Source organism: Purpureocillium lilacinum (genome assembly GCF_023168085.1).
Source record: "Purpureocillium lilacinum CBS 284.36 DNA, scaffold_2, whole genome shotgun sequence".
Classification (NCBI taxonomy): Eukaryota; Fungi; Ascomycota; class Sordariomycetes; order Hypocreales; family Ophiocordycipitaceae; genus Purpureocillium; species Purpureocillium lilacinum.
Genome location: NW_027072112.1, coordinates 1,591,042 through 1,614,194, shown reverse-complemented (window position 1 = coordinate 1,614,194; position 23,153 = coordinate 1,591,042). Strand labels below are relative to the sequence as shown.

The 23,153-nt window shown below is 59.7% G+C and overlaps 6 protein-coding genes across 6 annotated transcripts; 4 read left to right on the top strand and 2 right to left on the bottom strand.

The window, feature by feature from the left end:
- Positions 1-9,174: 9,174 nt before the first annotated feature.
- On the bottom strand, positions 9,175-11,401 carry PLICBS_002300 (uncharacterized protein; the record flags this gene model as incomplete). The annotated part of the gene is made up of 9 exons (XM_018321942.2): positions 9,175-9,403; positions 9,477-9,700; positions 9,770-9,912; positions 10,018-10,078; positions 10,135-10,208; positions 10,269-10,306; positions 10,378-10,538; positions 10,601-10,780; positions 10,841-11,401. 9 exons carry the CDS (start codon positions 11,399-11,401, stop codon positions 9,175-9,177), a joined length of 1,671 nt encoding a protein of 556 aa, XP_018179422.2.
- A 614-nt stretch (positions 11,402-12,015) lies between these two features.
- PLICBS_002299 (uncharacterized protein) lies at positions 12,016-13,801 on the top strand (the record flags this gene model as incomplete). The annotated part of the gene is made up of 4 exons (XM_018321941.2): positions 12,016-12,078; positions 12,175-12,330; positions 12,394-13,572; positions 13,634-13,801. 4 exons carry the CDS (start codon positions 12,016-12,018, stop codon positions 13,799-13,801), a joined length of 1,566 nt encoding a protein of 521 aa, XP_018179421.2.
- A 562-nt stretch (positions 13,802-14,363) lies between these two features.
- Positions 14,364-15,530, bottom strand: PLICBS_002298 (uncharacterized protein; the record flags this gene model as incomplete). The annotated part of the gene is made up of 1 exon (XM_018321940.2): positions 14,364-15,530. The coding sequence occupies one exon, from the start codon at positions 15,528-15,530 to the stop codon at positions 14,364-14,366; it is 1,167 nt and encodes a 388-aa protein (XP_018179420.2).
- Positions 15,531-16,727: 1,197 nt separating this feature from the next.
- PLICBS_002297 (RING-box protein 1) lies at positions 16,728-17,260 on the top strand (the record flags this gene model as incomplete). Its single annotated transcript, XM_065599993.1, has 4 exons — positions 16,728-16,805; positions 16,867-16,945; positions 17,030-17,100; positions 17,162-17,260. The coding sequence occupies 4 exons, from the start codon at positions 16,728-16,730 to the stop codon at positions 17,258-17,260; spliced, it is 327 nt and encodes a 108-aa protein (XP_065456065.1).
- Positions 17,261-20,116: 2,856 nt separating this feature from the next.
- On the top strand, positions 20,117-22,006 carry PLICBS_002296 (Mg(2+) transporter; the record flags this gene model as incomplete). Its single annotated transcript, XM_065599992.1, has 1 exon — positions 20,117-22,006. One exon carries the CDS (start codon positions 20,117-20,119, stop codon positions 22,004-22,006), a length of 1,890 nt encoding a protein of 629 aa, XP_065456064.1.
- Positions 22,007-22,612: 606 nt separating this feature from the next.
- Positions 22,613-23,024, top strand: PLICBS_002295 (mitochondrial import inner membrane translocase subunit tim8; the record flags this gene model as incomplete). Its single annotated transcript, XM_018321937.2, has 2 exons — positions 22,613-22,730; positions 22,858-23,024. The coding sequence occupies 2 exons, from the start codon at positions 22,613-22,615 to the stop codon at positions 23,022-23,024; spliced, it is 285 nt and encodes a 94-aa protein (XP_018179417.2).
- Positions 23,025-23,153: the final 129 nt, after the last annotated feature.

Here is a 23,153-nt window from a genome sequence, read left to right as displayed (position 1 = left end):
TGCAAAGAAGACCCTGCGCCGCGGTGGTGATTGCCCTCGACACATGGCGCTGGGCGCCGGCCAGTCCGCGACCTGCTTCGACCTGCTTCGACCTTGGATCGGTGACCTGGGGTCGACCAGTCTTTCTAGGCTGCGGCCAGCTTTGTCGGCTCGCGGCTGCCAACACCGGCGGCGCTTCTCAGCCACACACATGTGGGCAGGAGAGAGAGAAGGGGGGGGGGGGGGGGGCCGGCTGCTGGTGCTGCGCGTGCCGCTACAGCGGCGGCGGCGACGACGACGGTGACGGGCCTTGGACGATGCAGACGGCGGAGACGACGGCAGCAGAGGGGGCGGGGCGGGGAAGACAGCATGAACAAGGTGATGGGGAAAACGGAGGACTGGCGGGCCTGGGGGCGTCGTCGACCACGAACGCGAACGGTGCCATTGCGCTCGCTTGTGAGTGCAGGCGCCTGGTTGGCAGACGAAACACTAAATGGCTTGGAAATGGTGCAGAGGATGGTCAAGATGGCTGCGACGGTGGGTTGAGGTGGTGTGGTGCTGTGGTGGGCTCTCGGGTCCGTCTTGTCGCTCCGTTTTGCAGAGGCGAAGCGAGATGGCGAGGTCGAGGCGTGCTTGGATCACCATCGGCGAGAACACGGGGGGCGCCTGCCTTGCCTCACCCACACAACCTCACCTGCAGTACCCACCAAGGTACCTAGGTACCTTGCCTTGTTACCTCGGTGGTGACTCCTTCGCCATGCCTGTCTAGGTAACTAGTACTTAACTGAGGCAGCTCATCATCAGGTACTAGAAGGCACCACGAGTATGTTGGCAGGCACGTCGTACTCTGTACAATCGTGCACGCACTGCGCTTGCTTCAGGCGTCCCTGCGGCTTCCTCCTGCGAATCGTCCTGCTCCTGCCATGGCATGGTGGGTGGCAGGTTCCATTGGTGCCGGCGTCGTACCTGCCTGCGCTACGGCAAGGCACCATTACCTACCAAGTGCCGTGGCTGACCATGGGTGCTTGCCCACAGGGCAAGGTGGGTCGGACCAGGCTCGCGAGGTACTCGGTACCTAGTACGACGCGCTTCTGCGCAGTCCGTCCTCGCACGAAGTCCCTGTTACGTCCACGTTTTGGCGGATGATGCACCTGCACCCGCAACTGACGGCGGGCACCTAGGTTCGGTTTCTCTTGCTTTCGTTCCATCGAGTGCGAGCGATGGTAACAGAGACGACAGGGTGTCGTGAGAGGGGCTCGGGAGGCTCTCCTCAGCGGCCAGCCTGCGGCGAGGGAGCAGGCGAGCAAGCGGCGTTCCACAGCAACATACGACACGCCTCAGCCATTGGCGAACGAGCTGACGGCCGTCCTCGAACCGCGATGGCGGCGGGCCCTCCAACAGCGGCAGCGGCAGCGCTGCGAACAGAACAGCTGGACACAGAAGGGAAGGGCTCCCAAGCCACGCACCAGAGCAGCCACATGCAGTGCTAATTCTCGGCCCACCAAAGCAACCCAAAGCGCAGCCAAAGGGGTTCCATCCAGCACTGGCTTGGCGGGCAAAGGTGCCCCTTGACCCCACCCCAGCGGCGCCCCCCCGGGGGGGCTCCCCAAGCAATGGAGCGCGGTGCCTTCCAGGTTGTGTGCGGTGCAGCGGTGCAGCGCGGCGCAGGTAGGTCCCGTCTCGATGGCATGCTGGTTGGCCTGCCCGAGTCTCGACGAGCACGGGCACCTCATGAACCAGGAGCAAGGTACCCGCCCGCCCACTGCCTCTGCGCGGTCCGGGAAACAGTCCTGAGGGCCCTCTGCATGCCAGAGGTACCGTGGGGCACCCACGTCTCCGCCCCGCCAGTCAGTCCGTCAGTCGACTGGCAGGGATCAGTCATTGCCGCAACGGCTGGGTCGCTGGCTCCTCGGGCCCTTTGGCCGGACCCGGCAGTGCAGAATGGTACGGCGCAGTGCTGCTGGTGGAGTCGGCCTGTGGGCTGACACAATCTGGATGGCTGTGTGGACTGGACTTGATGGTGGATGGCATGGCATGGCACGGCATGGCAAGATGGATGGATGGATGATTGAATCGATTGGTCTCGAGGGACCTTCGCCGTCGGTGGACCAACCGACGCCTGCTGATGGATGGATATGGGTTCCGTCGGCATCGTGCTGCTGCGGAGGGGCAGCGTCGGACTTTTCCGACGACAGCTTCTGGCGAGCACGAGTACCTTGGGTTCTGTATCCGCTACCTCGATTTCGGTTGTACGGCGTGGGACAACTGCTGGTGCAGCATTCCCTTGGCCGGTTGCCGACTGCCTGCCGTCCATCACAGTGCTGGAGGCGACTCGAGGGCATCATGACCAGCATGGTGCACCACCCGCGGCTGCGACTCCATCAACCTCCCCTCGCCCATGCTATCGGGCGTCCTGCTTATTACTTGTAGGTATTAATGGAGTCCGGGTGCGCAGTGCAGCACTGCACCTCGTTCGCATGACGGGCCACTCCAGCTACTACGTATTGGCGGTATATGATACTCGGCGAGGCAAGGCGTGCCCGCCTCAGGAATGTGCGTGCCCCGAGATATGGACGCCACGCGCCCCGCCATAGCTCACGTCGAAGGCTGCAGCCCGGCCGACAACCGAATGGATGGCATGGAGAAAATCTCCCGCCTACTTGGGGCGGTACTTGCCTCACTTCTCCCCTCGTGCGAGTGCAAGCGGCCCCGTAGGTACGGTACTGCGCGTTGCCGCACAGCATGGGTCTGTCTGCGTCAGCGCTGCGTCTCCGAAGCATCCATGATCGGCCCTTGAAAGCCCACCCAGCTCTCCGCCCTTCCCGATGGCTTCGAGGAGGAGGGTGACAGCTCCGAAGGCGTTGAGTGAGGCGCTAGCCCCATCGCGGAGATGCATCGCTGTAGCACCAGAGGAGCCATGGCCCTTGGCTCGACGCAAATCGCCAGTCGTGTGGCCCTGGCACCGGGTAGGTCGCTGGGTCTCTGTACAGCCGCCGCGCGTCACGCGAGCCCGTCCCGCACAACCACCCTCAGTCAAAATCATCATCAGCACACCGAGGACCTGTGCTGGCCGCAAACGGCGAGGCAGCCATATTTCCCAATGGTTCCTCCGATCCTCGCAAAGCCACCATTGGCGGACAAAGCTGCTTCGCCAATATGCTCGCTTCGTGGGGCTTCGGCAGTTCAGCATGATTTCGGCTCGGCGTCTCGCCATGAGCTCGATCGCATGAATTCTGGGTGACCCTTGCGTCCTTGCCGCGATGCTGCTGCAGCCCCTGCCATAACAGCCCTCGCGCGGTGCTCCCGCAGCACGCACCGTTGGCGCGCCGGGGCACAGGCAAAGGGCTTCCCGCAGTTGACATGGGAGGTTTGTCTCGCGGGCGGGCAACCTTATCTCGAGACACACGTGGAGCGAGGGGGTGCCGCGAAACCGCGCCGGCTGAGCACCTGTCCGCTGCGGCCAATGCACGGCCAGGCCCTTGCCGACGATCGCCAGGACTGCCGGCGCAACTGCAGTATGGCTCCGGACGCCATGGATGGTGCCCTGGCTTGCTTTGCCCATGTGGTGGCCTCTCGGCGGCCAGCCAAGCATCCAATGGCTCGGGACCAAGCCGCCGCCGGCGCTTTATTCTGTGCTTCGTGCTTGCCCTTGTGCACCAAGACTTGATATCTACGTACGCAGTGACCAACTTAGTAGCATGTCCAACTTCCCCACCTCACCCATCCGGCGCAGTCGCCACAATGGCGCGCCGACGAGGCCACAAATCTGTCCACACTGCGTCGGGTGGCGGCCACCAAGATCTGTGCAACACGAGTACTCGCAGGTACATGGGCACATGCACGGTTGGGTACTAACGTTCGTAGCTTGGAGAACCCATCTGGCCTGAACACCAACGAGCTTGCGCGCAGAGTGTTGTAGACGACACGTGCAAGCCAGGCCTACCTGCGCGTGCAACCATGATGAGGGCAGCCCCTCGCAAGGATTGCCCAGCCCAGTGCTAGGGAATGGGAGCACGTTGCTGGGCCCATGTCTTGCATCGCCGACTGGCTAGCAAGCCGCCTGCGGCTCTTGCACGGAACCCATGCCAAGGACAGAAAAGGTCCCCGTCTTCGCCCCGTGAGAACGTAGACCGTGAGAGTCACCACAATCTCCGTCTCCAGCCCCGTCGTGCCTTGGAGGATGGTGCTGGAGGGGAAACCAGCAAGGGCACACGTACTACGAAGTACATTTGAGACGTATGCGGGCGGCTTGGTCAACACGAGGCATTCGTTCTTGGCGAGAGGCATGCTACCTGATGGACGCCATGACGCCCTCGGAGGGACACGAGCGAAAGGGCCCAGGCCGGCGCGGGCAGTCCGTGTTCAAGTAACAATAATAATAAATGCGGATGCCCTTGTGCAGCGCACATCAGGGAGAGCCACGACGTAGGCTGAAAAGGCATCTAGGGATGGACATGCAAGCTGAAAAAAAGCGGGACACTGGCTAGACGACCTTTTTTTCCCCCCCGCCCTTCCTTTCTTTCGGCAACCCTGCGCTGGGATTGCAAGGGGGTGGTCGATGGCCGGTGTTCATACCTGGAATCTAACGGCAGTACCTACCTACTAGGTACCTGGTCAGCAATCCATTGCAGTACCCAAGGTCAGGGAAGCTGGTCCCAGCGCGCGGCCTGCAGGGCCGGCGGGTACCTGCGAGTTCGGAACGGATCCGAGGCTGCACTAAGTACGGCTTGAGCACTTCAGTTATCCCAGGCGGTTCATTTACTGGTACTCTGCACATGGAGTCATATACTACCTTAGTTACCTACAAGGTAGTGTAGGTATTACTGGTAGATACCTAGTACGCAGCGGCCGGGTATGCGGCAAGCCGGGGCGAGCAGCGTCTGGGGCTTCCCCGTGAAGGTCATGGTGATGAAAGGTCTGGCTGGGTAGAACCTGAGTCAAGTCGAGGCAGGAAGAATACGGTGCAGTAGCAGCAAGGAAGCTTCGACTCTCGCACGAGCAGCAGGCATCTGTGCATGCAATGGCGGCGACAGTATGACCAAGCAAAGAAGCATGCCTGATTACAGGGCAGGCACAGGAGAGCCTCGTCGCGCTGGCTGCATCGCGCTCGAGGGGTTTTCCGCTCCGCCCGCGTCCGTCCCTCCCGCCCTCGCCCGCGCCACCGCCGCCCACCGCCGCCCGCTCGCATCCCTGCCAATGGCGGAATTCGGGGGAGGGGGAGGGGTCGGCGGCAGCGGAACGCTGAACCTTGAGCCGCGAATCTCCAGCTGAGGGGGCTTGTTCTGGCGCGAAGCATTCCACGCCTGTGGCTATATCTATCTGTGCAACGCCCTTGGGTACCGTATTCAACTGCACAGCAAGACAGGAAGAGAGGGAGACAGGATTGTATGCAGGCATATCACCGAAGAGAGAGAGGTGCCTGTTTCCAGCGCGGCCTGGCCGGCCATAACGATGGGCGCCAGTCATCGTGAACCCATGCTCGGCTGGAGGCTCCGTCCACCAGACCAGCGGCCGCCGGCATACATGGGGGCAGAAGGTGTTCTGTGCAATTTGTGCGCAGTTGGAGAACCAAGGAAGGCCAGGTAGCCAAGTACCCAGAGGTACTTGACGATGGGCTCTCGGGTCCCGAGGGCGCTACTGCTGGCCTGGTGGATCACAGCAGACGCCCCCCTCCCCCCTTTTTTGCCCTCTCTTCCTGCTCTCCCAGCCCAGATCCAAGGCGATCGGGTCCCCGGCGCTCGGGCGTCGATCTGTACCAGCTCCAACCCACTGGCCATGGCCTGCGGTGACTACCAGGTAATTACCACGACAGCACTGCACCGCAGGTGAGGATTCCAACTGGGGTTCCATTGCGTGTTGTCTCGAAGAAGTCAGTCCACTGCTAGGTAGGGACCACCAGCTGCTTGCAGCTATGTAGCAGCAAGAGAGGCACATGCCATTGAGCGCGCCTCTCCGAGTTTTGGCAGTCCCTTCCATGTCGCCAACGCCGCCAGGGCTGTCTGCTTCTACGTACCTAGCAAGTCTGCTTCTACGTACCTAGCAAGTCTGCTTCTACGTACCTAGCAAGTTACTACGCATCTACGCGCCTACCTAGTACCTTACTTAGTTGCATGTTTGACCACATAAGCTACAAAGTACATTGCGCTGCGGGTAGCAGATGCTGCAGGCATGGGGGTGCCCGTCTGATTCGCAACGCTAGCTGCAGCTGCGGATGCAGACGCAGACGCAGACGCAGATCCCGACAGCGGCCGGCCCCCCCCCCCCCCCCTTGCTGATAAAACCAAGATAGCGCAGCGCACGCGCTCTGCGGCGGACGACGACATGCGCTCGAATTAGACCAATGTCCGTACATGCGCATTCACGCATGCCTACATGCGACGTACGTTGGTCAACATTTGATACATACAGAGTTGCCCTGGCCCGAGGAGTGGGCGGCGTGGTGACGGCGGAGACGGCGGTGGCGGTGGCCGGCCCTTGGGGTCGGCCGTCCTGGCGAATGCGCATGCATGCAAGCCACGCCAGAGCACATTCAATCATTGACTCTCTCGTCGTCCTCGCATGCATAATGGCATGCATAATAGACCGACGACGACATCGGCGGCGACGACTGCGGCCTTGGAGACCGACTGACTGCATGCGGCGCCAGGCTCCTCGCTCGCTCGCTTGTCGTGCAGGTCATTGATGCATAGGTCATGGCATTCCACCATCCGCCTGGCCGCCGGCCTGAATGGACGGGATGCCCACATTCGTAGCACAAACGTATCGAAATGGAGGAACCGGGCTGGAAGCCTCCTCGTGGGCCTTGTCCAGCGGGGTTCGCATCCGGCGCCACTTCCAAGTTGCCTGCAGTTGCTGTCTGTACTGTACGTAGGTACTGCTCGTACGTACTCGTGCGCAGTTGGCCGCCGGCAGTACTACCTACCTTAGGTAGGCAGGCCCAGCAAGCTCAGGCAGCCCAGGCCCGGGGCCCGTCCGTTCTGCCCATGCTTGCCATGCCTGCCCTCCGTCAAGCCTCTGTCCACGCCTGCCTGCATGCTGCCTTTGCCTGCCCCAGTGGTGGACCCCAGCCATGGATGCGATCGTCGACAGCGGTGGGGCTCGGCCGCACTGACCCTGGCCCCCCCGCCTGCGCTTGGACGGAAATGGCAATACTACAAACTCGGCAGCTGCGACTTGCGCTACCTCGACCCTTGACTGCCTTACATGACTGCCTCCCCTGCAAGCCATGCTTGCCATGCTGCGATCCATGTGCTGCCGCAACGTAGCTAGTGCCCTGGGTCCCTGCCAACTGCGGCCTGCGGCATCACCAGGGCACCTCCTCCATGCGACCAAATGGAATCATCCCGGCACCCACGCGTTTCCAGAAAAGAAAGGAAAAGAAAAAGGCAAATAGGAAAAGATGCCCTGCTCTTCAATGGCTTGACTGCCTGTACCTACTTAGGTACTGACCCGGATGAGTTGGTTGACCGCTGTATTCGTACATATGGGCCCTCCTCAGGCGCCTTGATTCTCGTCACTCCCTAGGTAGACCCTGCCTCACAGGCGCCATTCACGAGGTACGTACTTGTCATCGTCGACTCCGCAGATTCTTCCACCATCGCGGAACCTTTTCCAGTGTTATGTCTTATCCTCACGGCGCCCTCGTCATTTCAATCAACTCCGCCCATGTCGCGTATGCTCTCGTATGTGAGCAGACCCGTCCATCCGCCTGCTTATCCGCCGTCTCAGGAGCGCAAATTCGTCCTGGCCCTCCTCTTCTCGTACGAGCTGCTCCGTTCACCACCACCACCACTGGCAAGAAACGGCCTGATTCCCCTCCTGCATACCTCATCCCCTCATCCTGCGCCGCCGTCTCTGCGGCACCGATCCGTGCTCCACTCCGTCCGTGCCGCCACGGTCCCTTCTGTTTCTCGTACGATTCCCCTCCGCCCTAACCGCATCTACCCGTGGCTTCACGCGCGCACAGAGGGCCGCCCGAGGCGCTACCTCGGGTTGCGTTGGCGCGGCCTGGCGGGCCCGTTGCTGGCTTGCTTGCTTGCCCGCTCGCTCCCTGGAGCACGGCCACGGCGTCGGTCGAACAGGCCGTGTTATACAACCTTTCCACCGCGCTTGTCGTCGCTTAACCAGCAACTTCCATGGGGCGAGAGGACAGTGGTGGAGAGAGAGGCAGTCGTCAATGTTCGCCTTGACACACGCGCGCTCTTGAGTCGTCGTCCTCCATATGATGCCGCACGATGAAACGAGTCCTCTCTCCGCGCCCGATGTCGGTAGAGCGCATAAGGGGTTTTGGTACAGCCAAGGGTGCACGACGCAGCAGCGTGGCCGGCTCAATCCGTCCAAGGTTCCTGTAGATGTGCTGGTACGCCGCACGCCGTCACGTCGAGCTCAGGCTAGAGGTCCGGGCGCGGCAATCGATCACGAATGGCCTCTCACGCCCGGTGTATCGAGACATCAGGACGCTCAAGCCCCACCAAAGGAGACTGCCGTGCTTCAGCTCGCCTCACCGCGGAGTCGCCGAGGTCTCTCATCGTGACCATCTGTCGCAACATCAACGTCCCGGCCCGGATGGGATTGGCCCGACGAGTCCAAGCCGCGCTGTGTCGTCGTCGTCTTCGTCTGCGTCGTGGTTCCGGCATCACGGGCCGCCCAGGCCAACAAGAATCAAGCCGGTCCGCCAGCGTCACATCAACCAAGAGGGACTCGCGGCATGTAGAAGTCGGGTATTTAGTCCTCAAGTGCGTACTTGCGTGCAACCTTGCTTGCGCATGCATGGATCCAGACTCCAGCGGAAAGTCCACCAGCCATTGTGTCCCTTGCCGGGCCATTGGCAATCAGCCCCTGTCTCTCCCCTTTCCCTACCCCGTAATGCTTCGTACAGGCAAGCTTCTTCATGATCCGACCCACCCGACGGGCAATGTCCATGCGTGCACGAAGTACTTCACACGGACAAGAGCGCCCCGTAGGGCAAATAACCTGCCTGAAGGGGCATGTCCGCCCGTATATTAGCCCATGAACCCTCCAGAGGGGTTCCCTCCCTCCTTCCCCCCCGGGCGGGGGGGAAGGCACGCGTCTTCGGGGGCCAAATAACCAGGGGGGTCCTCTCATAAAGTGTGTGGTGTGAGTTTGTTGCTGCCCATCAGGCAATTCTCCAGTTTCACCACCCCCTAGTCGCCATACCGTACTTACTCGCGCGCCTTATTGGGCGGCATCAAAGAACCAAGGCTCATCGCCCGGGCCGTAGACACGACCAGGCACTTGCATCGGAACCGGCACGGCGTCCTTGAAGATGCTCAGATCGGCTGCCGAACCCCCTTTGCGAGCCTCCAGGTTGCCGGGCCCCTGAACCGGGATCACAACACCGCATTCCCAATTTCGAATGTTCACTTTGGGCTTGCCCGACTTCCTGTCCTTGACCACGCGACCCCTGCATGGGCGATCGTCAGCTGAACGCTTGCAGCATTCCGACCTCTCAGCTTCTGACAGGCGTCACCACTTACCAGGCGCTTTCTGACAGGTTCGCACTCCCCACGTATGCCCAGGCGGGCCAAGTGTTTGGGGTCGAGTTTCCGCCAGAGCTTCCCTCCACCTCTTCCCTACGCACGAATATAGCCTTGCTGTGCATGAGGAGTCCGTCCCGCGTGTTGACACAGTCGCGGACAAGCTCTTTTGGGAAGTCGGGGGAATGCCACCATTTCCGCTGAATGCATATCGTTCCCGCAGCCTGCACACGTTGTACATGACATCGCAGTTAGCCCGATATCACACGGCACTGAGCACCCTGGCCACCTACCCCTTTGCCACCCCTGCTGTCAGATACTGTTTTACTTGTGGGAAAATAGATGCGAAAGCAGTCCTTGAGTTCCTGCGCCGGGCCTAACCGCTTGTCGGTAGGCTTGCGACCGGCTCTCGCGCTATTTGACTTGACATCGTCGCCTGTATCGTGTCAGACAAAGGCCACGGTGGGCAGGATTGGCACACAGAAGGGTGAAGGGTGCCCAACGCCTGCGAGGCCTCAAACGGCGAAGCGGGCAGACTTACCTCGACAAGCACTATACATGGCCTCGACAAGTTCGGACTTGATCGATCCGAGGGATGCACACTGAAGTCAGGCGTCAACATGTCATTCGCATAAATCAAGGTACATAAGAGGCATACTATCATGTCGACTTGAATGTGCCCCTTTGACGCTAGCCCGAGCCTGGCGATTGTAGCCGCCAGGCCGCAGTGTCCTGGTCTAGTATTAGACTTGAGGCTGTTTCGGTACTGCGGTATATTGTGGGAGCACGAACCCACACCCTTGAGGGCTTCGTCGGTGTGGCCACCCGGCCTGGGGGCTGTTAGTCTCTCGGTGAAGCCCTTGTTACGGTGCGCAATGGCACTTGCCTGCTGTTGACGAACCCAAGATGGGCCGTTTTCGAGAAATCAAAGTTCGACAGGCTGTCAACCATCTTACTGTCGACTCCCATAGCCTGAAGAAAGTATTTCAGTTGAAGGCTAAACTCCGTTGGCGAGTGATGTGCGGCATCGCCCAGCCGCGGTAGGTCGATAATGAAGACCATCTGCCAGGGACATCAGCGGGTTCGTCGCCTCTCGTATGGGCAGCGGTCCAGGTAGTCCCTACATTCTCCATGACGCCGCTCTCGCCCCAGTCGTATGGCACGAGGTTGCCGGTGGGAACGACGAGACGTAGGTAGTCTTTGTACTTGAGAAGCTGCAACTTGGAGTGCATAGACCCGGGGCCATTCATTGGCGGGAAGCAAAACCTCACACCTGACGGCGCGTTCGCACGCATCTCTCCCTTCTACGTAGTCATTTGTTAGGGCACTTGGTTCGGACACTGCGTATATCCTGCACAACATACCTGCTGCTCGTCTGCAGCGAATGCTGCGAGCATAAGCCTGGTCCTACTCAAGTCCACCTTGGACAGCAGCCACCGCTCGTCCCATTGAAAAGATGACAATATGGCCAGCATCAGTTTGTCCTTTTGCAGAACCTCTTCGATCTTGATATCCTCGCCGGTTCGCGGGTATCCACGCGCCCACGTCCGCTTGACGGCTCCGTCTGGATACGGAACTGGTGGCGGAGGATCGGCCATTCTTGACGCTTCATGTGTCTCTGTGATGGGGTTTTGCTTCGTCTTCTTCTTTGGTGGAGGCACTTCAACGACATCGTCGTCCTCGTCCTCCGCGGCGGCTACCGGCTGGCGACGTTTGGCGCCCAGTCGAGCGAGCCGCTCTGCTTCCATCGCCTTGCGGTCCAGGGCCGTCAAATTGAACGAGCCATCGCTCAGGGCCGTGGTCTGTGGCTTTGCTGGTCCACTGGACGAATATTCGGCCTGGTCCTGTAGTGACAGAGCGATGGCGTAGCGCAGTCTCTCGTCATCGTCGGCATCACTTCCTGGCTTGTCTGGGGTGGTGGCCATGGCTACGCGCCCGAACCTTCCAAGTGGCTCGGCAGCGGTTCTGGACGGCAGACGCAGATGTAGCGGTGTCCAGTAGAGACCAACGCGTCCTGCCTGGCGTGTCGAGAAAGCACGCCGTCGAAGCCAGTTTGTGGTGACGTTTGGTGACACGTGCTCACGTGAGAGCGCGTGCATGCTGTGTGAGGGGGGGTTAGTTGGTAGGTGCTTGGGTGGTTGGTTCTACGTACCTACCCCGGCGCTGCGGTGCGACACGGGCAGTCTAGGGTAGGACGACCTTCAACGGTGGTGTCAAGCGGCCCAGTATTGAGAAGCGAGCTGCTCGGCGCGCACGACGTTCATGCATGGCCATTTCAATCGAACCTTTTGCAGCTTTGGCCAATCTGAGTTTGGCTGTTCCTCTGGTGAGATTGGTGGGGACATGGGTGACAAACAACCACATTCCGCCGTCTCCAGCCCGGGCGCCTACATGCCTATGGATCAATGACGTCTAAGACCCTTCCCCAGCCTACTTGAGGACGCACCCGCCTGCCACCATGGACAACCGCTCTCGCCCCCGTACCAGGCAACGCATGTTTTGTCTCCCGGCACGCACATCAGCTGGCCCGTGACACGATATGGCTTCGCAGAACAACACACGACGACACGTTGTCGTGGTCGGCGGCGGTGCAGCTGGCATGGTGAGTGCAGTATCAAGAGGCCGTCGTCAAACCCGGGCGCGGAACATCAATTCGCAGATGCCGCATGGAGCTTCAGCAAGCTGACGGATATGACAGTCCTGCGCAGCAACCCTCGCCAACAGCCCAGACAAGTTCAAGGTAACCTTGCTGGAGAGGGGCGACGTCGTCGGTGGCCAGGCAACCTCGATACCCCTAAATGAGTCCCGCCACGGAGCTCCTTGGATGAACAATGGGGTGCAGGGAGGGTCCGGGGTAAGAATGTTGCCCTCGAAACGAGGCGTTCCTCCCATTGTACATAGCTGCTGACCGAACAAGATCTTCAAGCACACATTCAACTTCTTCGAGCAGCAGGGCTATCCGGCACAGGAGGTCAAGCTGCAGGTCTCCTTTGGAAAGGGCCAAGACGGCTTCTGGACCAATGTCTTCCCCAGCAAGCTTGTTTCGCAGTATGCTGCCGACATCAAGAAGTTTGGCCTCTTCTTAAAGGTCATCAAGTGGACGATGCCGATACTCGGCCTTATCCCGATATCCATCATGCTGCGCGTCTTCTTCTTCAGCAAGGACTTTGGCGACAAGATGGTGTATCCACTGATTGCGCTGTTCCTCGGGACCGGGAACCAGACAGCCCACGTCCCCTCTGCCATCGTCGAGCGCTTGTTTGATGATCCCAACATGAAGCTCTGGGACTACGACCCAGTCACCTTGCTGCCGAACCTGCCAACCATGTTTACATTTGACAATCTCCACGAGTTCTACGGCACCTGGAGAAAGGATCTGGAACGGCGCAGTGTCGTAATCAGGACCAACACGGAGGTGTCCGAGGTGCTTTCTAGGTCCGGCGGCAAAGTGAAACTCGCAATCAGAGACAACACGACCGGCCAAAAGACCGAGGAGACCTTTGACGAAATGGTGCTCTGCGTGCTTGCTGACGACGGCCTCCGCCTACTCGGCAAGCAAGCAACGTGGCGGGAGAAGATGGTTCTGGGAGGCGCGGCTTTCTACGACGACATTACCGTCACGCACAGCGACAGAAAGTACTTTGACAGACACTACGAAACCCGCTTCCAGCAAAATCTCTGCGCAGAGCCCCAGTCGGAAGCCCAAAAGAAGCAGATTGCCTTCGCCAAAGGAGAATCCGACGAGGTGGAAGAGCGCGGTGGCGGCTTCAAGCCCATGTATTACACCTTCACGTACGGCAGAGACCCGCGCTCCATCGAAATGTCCTTCAACTGCAGCAACTACCAGCACCAGCTCAAGAACGCCAACATCAAGGCCGGCGAAGGAGTGCTCGAGCCGGTCTATCAGACCATCTTCCTCGACAAGAACAGGCAGGATATGTGGACCATTGGCGAGATTGACGAGTCCAAGATCATCAAGCGCAACTGGTGGCACCAGCTCGGTCACAGGTGGCAGCACTACCTACGCGTCGTTCCTGGAATGATGTTTTTGCACGGCAGGAATAGCACCTACTTTGCGGGCTCCTGGACGTTGGTGGTGAGACGCAGCATTCACCAGGAACACGCCTCGGGCAACACGCTGACTTGCGCCATAACAGAATATGCATGAGCTGGCCTGTGTCAGCGGAATAGCGGCCGCGTACCATCTCGGAGCTGACTATGCCAAGTTTGACGACTTTGCCCAGGACTTCTTCGCCAAGTATCTGCTCCTGTCTCATGGCATCGTCTTTTCACGGGAGGAGAGGCGAAGGAACCAGTCCACCTAATGACTTGCCCGGTCGTGGACAACGCACAATCTCCTACGGTACGTAGGTCAACTCGCACGTGTATGACACGGTCCAGTGGCCTGGCGTCCCAGGGGAATCGAGGGGTTCTGGGTGTGTAGTGTCAATTCCGCGGTGTCGTGGGACCCAAAGTGTCCACGACATGTCTGTGTGTAAGGTCTATCCTATGTGATGTCGAACCACCACCCGTGAGCCCTTTCCCAGCGCCGTGTCGAGAAACCACACGGGTATCGTGACGAAAAACCAGGCCAAATACCAGCTGCCAGATGCAGATGCTCGCCTCCCATTCCGCCCGAGCACCGAAACACGAAAAAGGCCACAAGATCCAAATGCCCTTAGAACAGCCGCGACCAGTAGTTGGATTGCAAATCCATCTTCATGTAGCCTTGCCACTGCGCGCCTGTGGCTCATTGCATCGTACAGAGATAGTGCATGGCGCTGCCGTCTGCTGCCTTGCTCCCATGAACATGCCAAAAATCTTAGCCCGGCAAGCGGCAAGAGCCCCATGCCAGTGCCCCAAAATCGAGTCGTGCACGCCTTCGAATCACCGAGAAAGAAGCCTACTGTCAGGCGATGAGGCGTCAGGGGCCATATCCAACTTCAAAATCCTCCGCAAGTCGTTTTCCAGTGCCTGAAAATCGCCGGTCCGGGAGGTGTCAGGGTTCCCCGATGGGGCGGATAGAGCAGGTGCCGGTTCCCAGTCGCGTGGACTAGCCTGAGTCCCGGTAGCAGACGAAGGAGCAGCCGTGTGGGTTGATTCCTGAGGCTTGTTGCCCCCGAATAGAAACTTCTTCAAAGCCTCGGTCGGGTCGTCAGAAGGCTGTTGTGGTCCCGCGGTATCCTGGCGCCCTGGTTGTGACTGAGGCCGAGACGAGCTGGATCGAGCAGCCTTGATCCGTTCCTGGTATGGGGTCGAAAAAGCTGGGCCCATTGGGCGGCCTGGTGTGCCGTCAAGTTCGGAGCTATGTATGCCGCCGAATGAATGTTTCGCAAAGCCCAGTCGGCTCGCCGGCGGTGCCGATGACGCAATTGACGCATTTGGGTCGCGTACACGTGGACGTGGGGGAGAGGTGTTGTGCGGGTAGTCGGAGGCGGGGTCCAGCGGCGCTCCTTGATGTAATCTTTGTTTCTCTTCCCGATGGGCGCGGAACATGAAGTCCAAGGGAGACTCGTGGCTTTGGGGCACAGAAGAAGGGCGGAACGGAGTGGGCGCGTCGTTGTCGGTGGCTGGCGGAGAGGGCTGCTGGGCAACCTCTGCCGCATCGGTGTGGACCGGTGAACGGTTCGACACCTTTGAAAGAAAGCTCGGTATCGGAAGAGCTGAGGGGGCTGGAGACGCGTGGAAGGTAGCACCGGCAAAAGCAGCGCTGCTGCTCGTCTTGGTCGACATGGACGATTGAGGGGACGTTCGCCGCCTGCGCTGAGCTGATTCGGGAGACGTATGAGGGTTCTTGCCCTTTTGCTTGTTCCTGTTCCGCTGCCTCGAGCCGGGATGCGCGGCGCTGGACTCTACGGGAACTGGTGAGCCCGAGGGAGCCTTGCTGGGTGTTGACGGTGCGTGGGCATGCTGCTGATGCTGGCGCGAGACGTCGAAAGTGGCGGCATCATTCTCTGACGCGTATGCCTTTTGGGCACCACCACCAGCGCGGCCACCCGCGCGGCCATTTCTCCGGCGTGCTGGAGTTGTCTTGGGGTTTGTGTTGTCGGCCATTGCGCGGAGTAGGTAGCTGCGACAGCCTGACGAAGGAAGGGCGTTTGCGATAGCTCGAGAGGGTGGCAGAGGGGTTACGGCTTCGGTAAGTCGGTCGACTCGGGCAGGAAGCCGACGCAGAAAAGAGGCGTTTCTGGGGTCCCGTCTGTGCCCAGATATCAAGATTGAGAGGAGAAGACAAGGGCGCAGGGGGTGGAGGATGAAGGAGCTGCCGTTATCCGTTGCTTGTGGCGGACACGTTTCTTGACTCGCCGGCGCGCTTGGCTAGAGTTGAGCAGACGGTTTGCCGCTGGTGACTGTGCAGGCGGGGATGGCAGGCGGGCGGGGACCATCGAGGCGATGACGGAAATCGAGCGACGCGGCTCTGGCCCGTTGGGTCACCTGCGTTGCACCATTGGAGCGTACAAGTATCTCCGCCGTTGCCATGGGATGGCCTTGCCCGCAACACGGAAGGGCACAGTGACTTGCGGCTGGAGCGGGGCGACTGAGCTGGAATGGGGCAGCGCCCGGCGCACCACCTCGCCTTCCATCCAGTGGATTGCCACCCCGCCGGGAAGCAGCTTATGTACCTCCGTCCAGAGCAACCCCACCTAGGTACTAAGTTAGTAGGTAGCAGCCTTCTGAAGGCCGCACTCTCACTGTCTCTTGCAGATAAGGTATCTGCTTACAAGGTACCTCTGCCCACGCCGCGCCGCGCCGGCTACGAAAGGTACCTGAGCTCTTTCGTACTACCGCACCTCCATGCCTGTCGCTGACTGTGAGGTGGGAAGCTCTCAGCAGCGGTCACCAGCCCAGGCTCCAGCGTCACCCCCGCGTCTTCCGTTGCAACAACAGCCCCGAACGTGTGCCGGCGGTCGCATGATACCTACAGCCACCGAAGCAGCTCAGACACTTCGATTTGCGCGTCCGACATCCGGGTTGAGCCGCCTCGACCGCTTCCGCGCCATCAAGGTTCGTCCGTCCGTTCGAAGTAAAACACAGCCTTGCCGCCTTCGACTCTCCACGCACTCGGCCTCGTCATCTTTCTAGTTCAGGCGTCTTCCTGCTAACAGCCTCCGTGCCTAGTCCAGCCGCCCGCCGTCAAGTCATCGCTGGCGCTTTGTCCCGGACGACCTGGGCGACCCTCGCCTCCGTCTATTTCGCCTTCCGACCACGCCTTGTTGAACTCCGCCCCAGATACCCGGCACGGCTGTCGCCATGGCTGACGTCGAAATGAGCGATGCCCCTGTTTCTGCGAAGAAGGCCGAGGGGAAGAAGAAGTTCGAGGTGAAGAAGGTAGGGCTGCACACTCCAGCGGTGAGCTACGTTGGCCACCCCGATATTGACGTTTGGACAGTGGAACGCCGTTGCCCTGTGGGCATGGGACATTGTGGTGGATAATTGTGCCATCTGCAGAAACCACATCATGGACCTATGTGAGCTCTATCCCGGCCCAGGGCCCTCCCTTGCCTCGGGCCGTTTCCCTTGGCCGACTGATCACTGACGGGCCGCAATATCAGGTATCGAATGTCAGGCCAACCAGGCCTCGGCCACAAGCGAAGAATGTACTGTGGCTTGGGGCATCTGCAACGTGAGTGCTTTTTGCGTGACTGGGCAGCTCGTGGTGTCGACAGCAGCTGACACGCCGATAGCATGCCTTCCATTTCCACTGCATTTCGAGATGGCTCAAGGCCAGATCTGTCTGTCCACTGGACAACAGAGACTGGGAGTTCCAGAAATACGGCCGCTGATCAACCACGCGCGCTGCAGGGGCGATGCGCATCAAAATCCACGGCGACGCTGCTCTTTCGGTAAAGCTCGAGATGGGAAGCTTCCGTGGATCTTGCCTGGACTATGGTCTCGAGCCGGATGTCACAGTAGGAGGGCGCAAACACACATGGCCATGGTCATGATTGGTCCAGGTTCTCTTCGGGCACCTCGGATATCTTTACACAAAAGTCGCCTGGCCTACTGCCAACCGGAGCCCGCTGGCAGCCATTTCACGGGATTCTTGTTGTAGACAGGCCAGGGTGGCACAACCGCGAGGAACGTGAGAGCCGTACCTCCCAACCCAATATAAACAGCCTTCTGAATGTCCTGATACAAGTAGCCGACGTTGAATGCCACTAGCTGTGTTGGCGACTAGGTTAGCGAACTTTTCGCGTTGTAGAGATGGCCAAGAGGAATCCAGCCATACCGCAGAGAGGGCCAACAGAAGCGTAGCGTAGCCCTCGGCGCGTCTTTGGCCCTCAAAGTCCTGGGCACCAACTTGTCCATTAGCAAATGCAGAAGATGAGGGGGAGCACAGTCCGTGGTAAGGAAACCGCCGGCCCGGGAGAGTTCGTACGATTTGGCCCTCTACCAGATCCCGCGCCTTGTCCAGAATTTCCTCGGCCATTGCGCTTCGCGACGCGGTCGTTTGAGCGTGTACGAGTTTCGGAGAGATAGCAAAGCACGGCAGACGGCAGCTTGAGGCGACAGGGGCTCTCCGGTGGTCGTAGATCAGGAACACAGTGCGTTCCCAAATACAAGAGGTGCTGCCAATGCAGGGCGCTGTGTGAGGTAAGCCGACTGAAGTTGAGGACGGCTTTGGGGACAATGGTGGTAACGTCTCACCATGGTGGACTCGAAGGGACCACGTTGAGCAATTGGGACGTGCTTGGTGCTGCGACTTGGGGTGCCGAGCGAGTACGTACCTCCAGCTGGCACCGCACCAACTGCTGTGGTTCGCTGAAGTACCTGCCCGCCCACTGCATCGCCCACTGGGTAGGCGTGCCCGGCATACTGCCACTGAGTGCCGCTGAAACTGGGGTGACCCCCGGGCCATGCGGGCACCTCAGCTACCTAGGTACCTATGCTCCGCCCCCCCCCAGGGGCGCGTTCTTTCCACCAGCATTTGGTGGCAGCTTCAGCCTGAACCCCACCGGAGCGGCTTGAGGCGATCAGGGAGGCGTAAATCGTACATGGGACACGGGGGCCCGAGGGCATCATCATCGAATGGCTGGGCCATGCCACCTTGCAGACTGACAGACCTGGACCTTCCAACGCCAGGCCAAAGGCACGGCCAGGGCAGATTGTCAGGTACAGAGCAAGAGTACGAGCGAGCTGTGCCGCTCCAGACCAAGTCGCGGCTCCTGCTCTGCGCAACGAACGAGTTGGTCGCTCCCAGCACCGACGGGCGTATGACGGGTACATTTGGTAGATTTCAAGCAAGGTAACGACTTTACACGAGGTGCGGCAGGGATGCACCGCACTGCATCTGCACCTACTGCACCCCGCCTGGCTCTGACTGCAAGTGTCATGTCATTATTTACTACGTTACTATGCGCGCAGGTGCGTTGCCTGCCAGCTGGGAGCGTCCCGTCGACGACGGCACCTGTGTGCGGATCGTGCTGCGGACTAACCCAGCATCCTGGGCACCTACCTGGTAGCATGGTGGAAGACGAGCATTGCCATGGAACGTACTAACATACCTAGGTAGAGAGAACTTCTTCCGACGCCGTCGTGGCTCCCTCCCGTCCACCGTCTCTCGCCACGGTCGGCTCGGCGAGTCCCTGGTTCGCACTGGCAACATTAGAGTTTTCTTGGGCGAGGTACGGGCTACAGTAGGGTACCTCCTAGGTCGGGCACCTCTACGTACCACTGCCCGCCAAGGCACGGGCACTGACTGGCCTGAAAGGGTCCCCCGCGGCACAGAAATCTCTGGCAAAACGGGCCGGCCGATGACTGCCCCAGTGGGAGTGGCGGGCCAGTCAGGTTGCCCCGATGCAGAACCTGACGGCTCTGTCCAATACAAAATTTACCGCTTTTTGCATCACAGCAAACCTCTTCCCTACCGGCACATCCCGCCTCCTCTCCGCGGTTCTCACTCAACCAGCTCCGCGTCTGCATTGAGCGCCCACACACTTAATCGCTCATATTCGCTGCCTCCTGCTGTTGAGCACGCGACGCCAGCCTTTGCCGTTGCCATCGTCCCTTTCTTCTGCTGCTCGCGTACAGCCAGCGACCAGTTCGTCCTCGGCCCGTCGACGTCGACGTCACTTCCAGCCAGCGACCTCGCACCACCCACTCGACGTCACTCCTCTTGAGCGATATACGCCGCCATCGACCAGTCCGCCGCCCGCCTCGCCCGTACCCGCGCCTCGAGTTCCCCTCGATCCCTCCGAAAACCTTCAAGTTGGCTCAACTAGCCGCTGCCCGCGTCGCCGCCTCTTCGCTCCTCGGGCCCGGTCTCTGGGTCTACAGCGGAGTCAACAGCAAGCCCCCATAACTGGGGTGAGCCAGCACGCCGCATACTCGCAATTTTGTTCGCCCTCGGCCTCCCCGACCTCCCGACAGGTTCGTCTGCAACTCCCCATCGGAGTGCCGAACCCGTTTCGACCCCTAGTTTTGCTTCCAGTCAGCAGCACTCGGCGCGCAGCCGCCGCGCCGGGTGCGCACGCCAGACCGACCATTCGCCATCGGCAGATGGTTCACCGTCACCGGCACACCGAGCTATGACCCCCTCGCCTCGAGCCGTCTATTCGTGCTTGAGCAGCCAGTAGATCTTCGGCCCACGCGGCAGACTTGCATAAAGGCACACCGTCGATCTCCTTCAGTTGCCCACCATGTCCGACCACGACGGCATGGTCTCCGACCCCGGCTATGGCACGCCGGTGCCCGAACTCGATGATCACCGCCACCAGTCGTCCTCTTCTCAGCGCGCCGAGCGCCCGCGCAGAGGAACCTTCGACTCCCTCTACGGGACAACTCAGCTGGAACCGAACCCCGGGACCCCGGCCATTCGTGTTCGTGACTTCGAAGAAGCAATAATCGACGAGGATGGCCTCGAGGTGCCGGCGTTTACTCGCCACGGGCGTCGTCCCACCGTCGACACCTGCGACGCAAGATCTGTCTCTCCGCCAAACTCGGTAAAGGCCTTTGCCCAGGCTCGCCGCAGGGAGCGGGAGATGTCCTTCTCGGAGCCCAAGGGTGAGCAAGAAGACGCGCTCGGACGGTCCATGTCCATCTCCAGCCGCCGCAGCCATCGTAGCCGGCCCCGCACCATTGATGACTCTGGGAGCATCCTAACCAACAAAGAAGCCGAGGAAGACGTCTGCTTCCCCCTCCAGCCCGGTCACCGCAATCATGAGCTTCGGATTGATTTCGACTATCTCGAAGGATTCATCAACACGGAGCGTGCTGCCCGCGTCTGCAGCCACGAGACGGCCCCTCCGTACCCCTTTGAAGACATGCGAACCCGATCTGCGGATAGTCGCCCGACACAATTGGCCACCATTGACGGTGACATTGTCGACATGCCGTCTGACGAGTCCATGACAAACGAGAAGGAAACGTCCGAAGCGCACGTCAAGCCCGTACAGCCTAATCATTTGGACAAGAACCGTTTCAGCTTCTTCTCGTCTGCCTGGGAGTCGACCATCCACGCTGCTGAATTCGGCGACCTGGTGCTGCCAGGCGAGGACATTCGCGGCCTTTTCGAGCTTCCAAAGGACGAAGAACATGGCGTCTGGTGGCTCAACGTCAACCGGGCTACCAAGGAAGAAGTCCACGGAATTTGCAAAGCTTTCGGAGTTCATCCCTTGACCATTGAGGATATCATCACGCAAGAGGCTCGAGAGAAGATTGAGCTGTTTCCCGCTTACTACTTTGCCTGTTTCCGATCGTTCAATGTCGTCGAAGAACCGGACGGCATCGAGTATGAACCTTTCAACATCTATGTGCTCGTGTTCCGGGAGGGGACCTTGAGCTTCAGCTTTGCACCCAACTCGCACGCCTCTCAAGTGCGGAAGAGGATCACGGCGCTCAAGGAATACGTGTCTCTCAGCAGCGATTGGATTTGCTACGCCCTCATGTACGCATCCCCGTTTACTAAACCCGCGAGCCCCTGGAGAGTGCTAACCGGCGAGGAATGCAGTGATAATATCGTCGATTGTTTTGCCCCGGTCATCAGAACCATCGAGCTAGAGGCGGATGCCATTGAGGACGAGGTGTTCATCATGCGACAAGACGACTCCAGCTCCTTCCTCCGCTCGATTGGTCGAGTGCGCAAGAACTGCATGGCCTTGCTGCGACTTCTTGGCGGCAAAGCCGACGTCCTCCGTGGGTTCACGAAGCGGTGCAACGAGAACTACCAGGTGACACCTCACATGGACATTGGAATGTACCTTGGCGACATCCAAGACCACGTCGTGACCATGGCGACCAACCTGGGGCACTTTGAGAAGATGCTTTCGCGGGCACACAGCAACTATCTCGCGACTCTGTCCATTAACAGCATTTCCCAAGGCACAGACACGAACCGCGTTCTGAGCAAGATCACGTTCTTGGCATCCATTCTGGTGCCCCTGAACTTGATCAGCGGTGTGTTTGGAATGAACGTGTCGGTACCGTGGCAGGATAGCGGTCGACTTGAGCCATTCTTCGGCATCATTGGAACCATGGCCTTGGTCTGTTGTCTGTTCTTGGGCTTGGCGCGTTGGAAGCGCTACATCTGAGCGGATCCAATGCGAGTCACACAGTCAGCTGTAGCCAGCCAGATGCGTGGCCTGGCGGAGATATTGCGTGTTTGGTTCTCGGCAGTACATAGGTGCTTCTCGAAAGCTCGGCGTCGGCGGCTTTCTGTCCAGCTCAACGTACGGGATGATAGATGTGGAGAGGGCGGCAGCCTTTGCGCGAAGCGACGGGCGGTGTTTTATACAATTGCTATGGCCAGCGTATAATGAGAGAGCTAGTTTGAAGCTGAATGATACTTTGTAGCACGACCAGACTCAAAACGTGTGTCCGTCATGAGCTGTCCAAGAAATCGCGAGGCGGCCATGTGTTGCGAGCATCCTGGTGGGTGGCTGGTGTTCCACAGTCCAAGAAGAAGTGGGACCGGGACGACTGCCCATTCGCCAACCCGGACTGCGATCCAAAACTGTTAATTGAGGCGAGGCGAGCTGCGCTTGACGGAAATCCTCAAAACCCATCGGCGTAACCTCTTCTTTGCCTCGACACCAATCCAACGCGCATCCATCTACCAAAAAAGAGCCGCAGGATAACACAGAGTGCCCGCGCGCCCCTTCCCAGCAGCACTACTCCTCACCGTCCAGCCCGCCAACATGAACGCCGCACAGACGGGCGTCGAGAACCTCGACCTCGAGAAGCTCAACGACAAGGACAAGGGCGAGCTCCGCCAGTTCCTCGCCAACGAGCAGCAGCGATCGCAGATTCAATCCCGTGAGTTCCAGCCACCGTCAATGCCTCCCCAGAGGACAGCGGCAGCCAAGGGTCACATCAACGAAACACCCTACTGCCCGCTCACGCCCGGGGAATCCGATTGCTGACTTGGCAAATCCAAATGCAGAAACACACAACCTGACCCAGATCTGCTGGAACAAGTGCGTCACCGGCAGCACCAAGAACGCCAAGCTCGACCGCTCCGAGGAGGGCTGCCTGGCCAACTGCGTTGACCGATTCCTCGACATGAACTTCCTCACGATGAAGCACCTCAATAACATGCGGTCTTCTTGAGCTGTCAGGCAATGAATTTGCGACGTCGATGTACTGTACAATATACGGTCTGCGGGGCGACAATAGACATGATATGGCTACCTGATGCATGGCGTTTTCGTCACAATGGGGCAAAGTATGGGCTCGCAT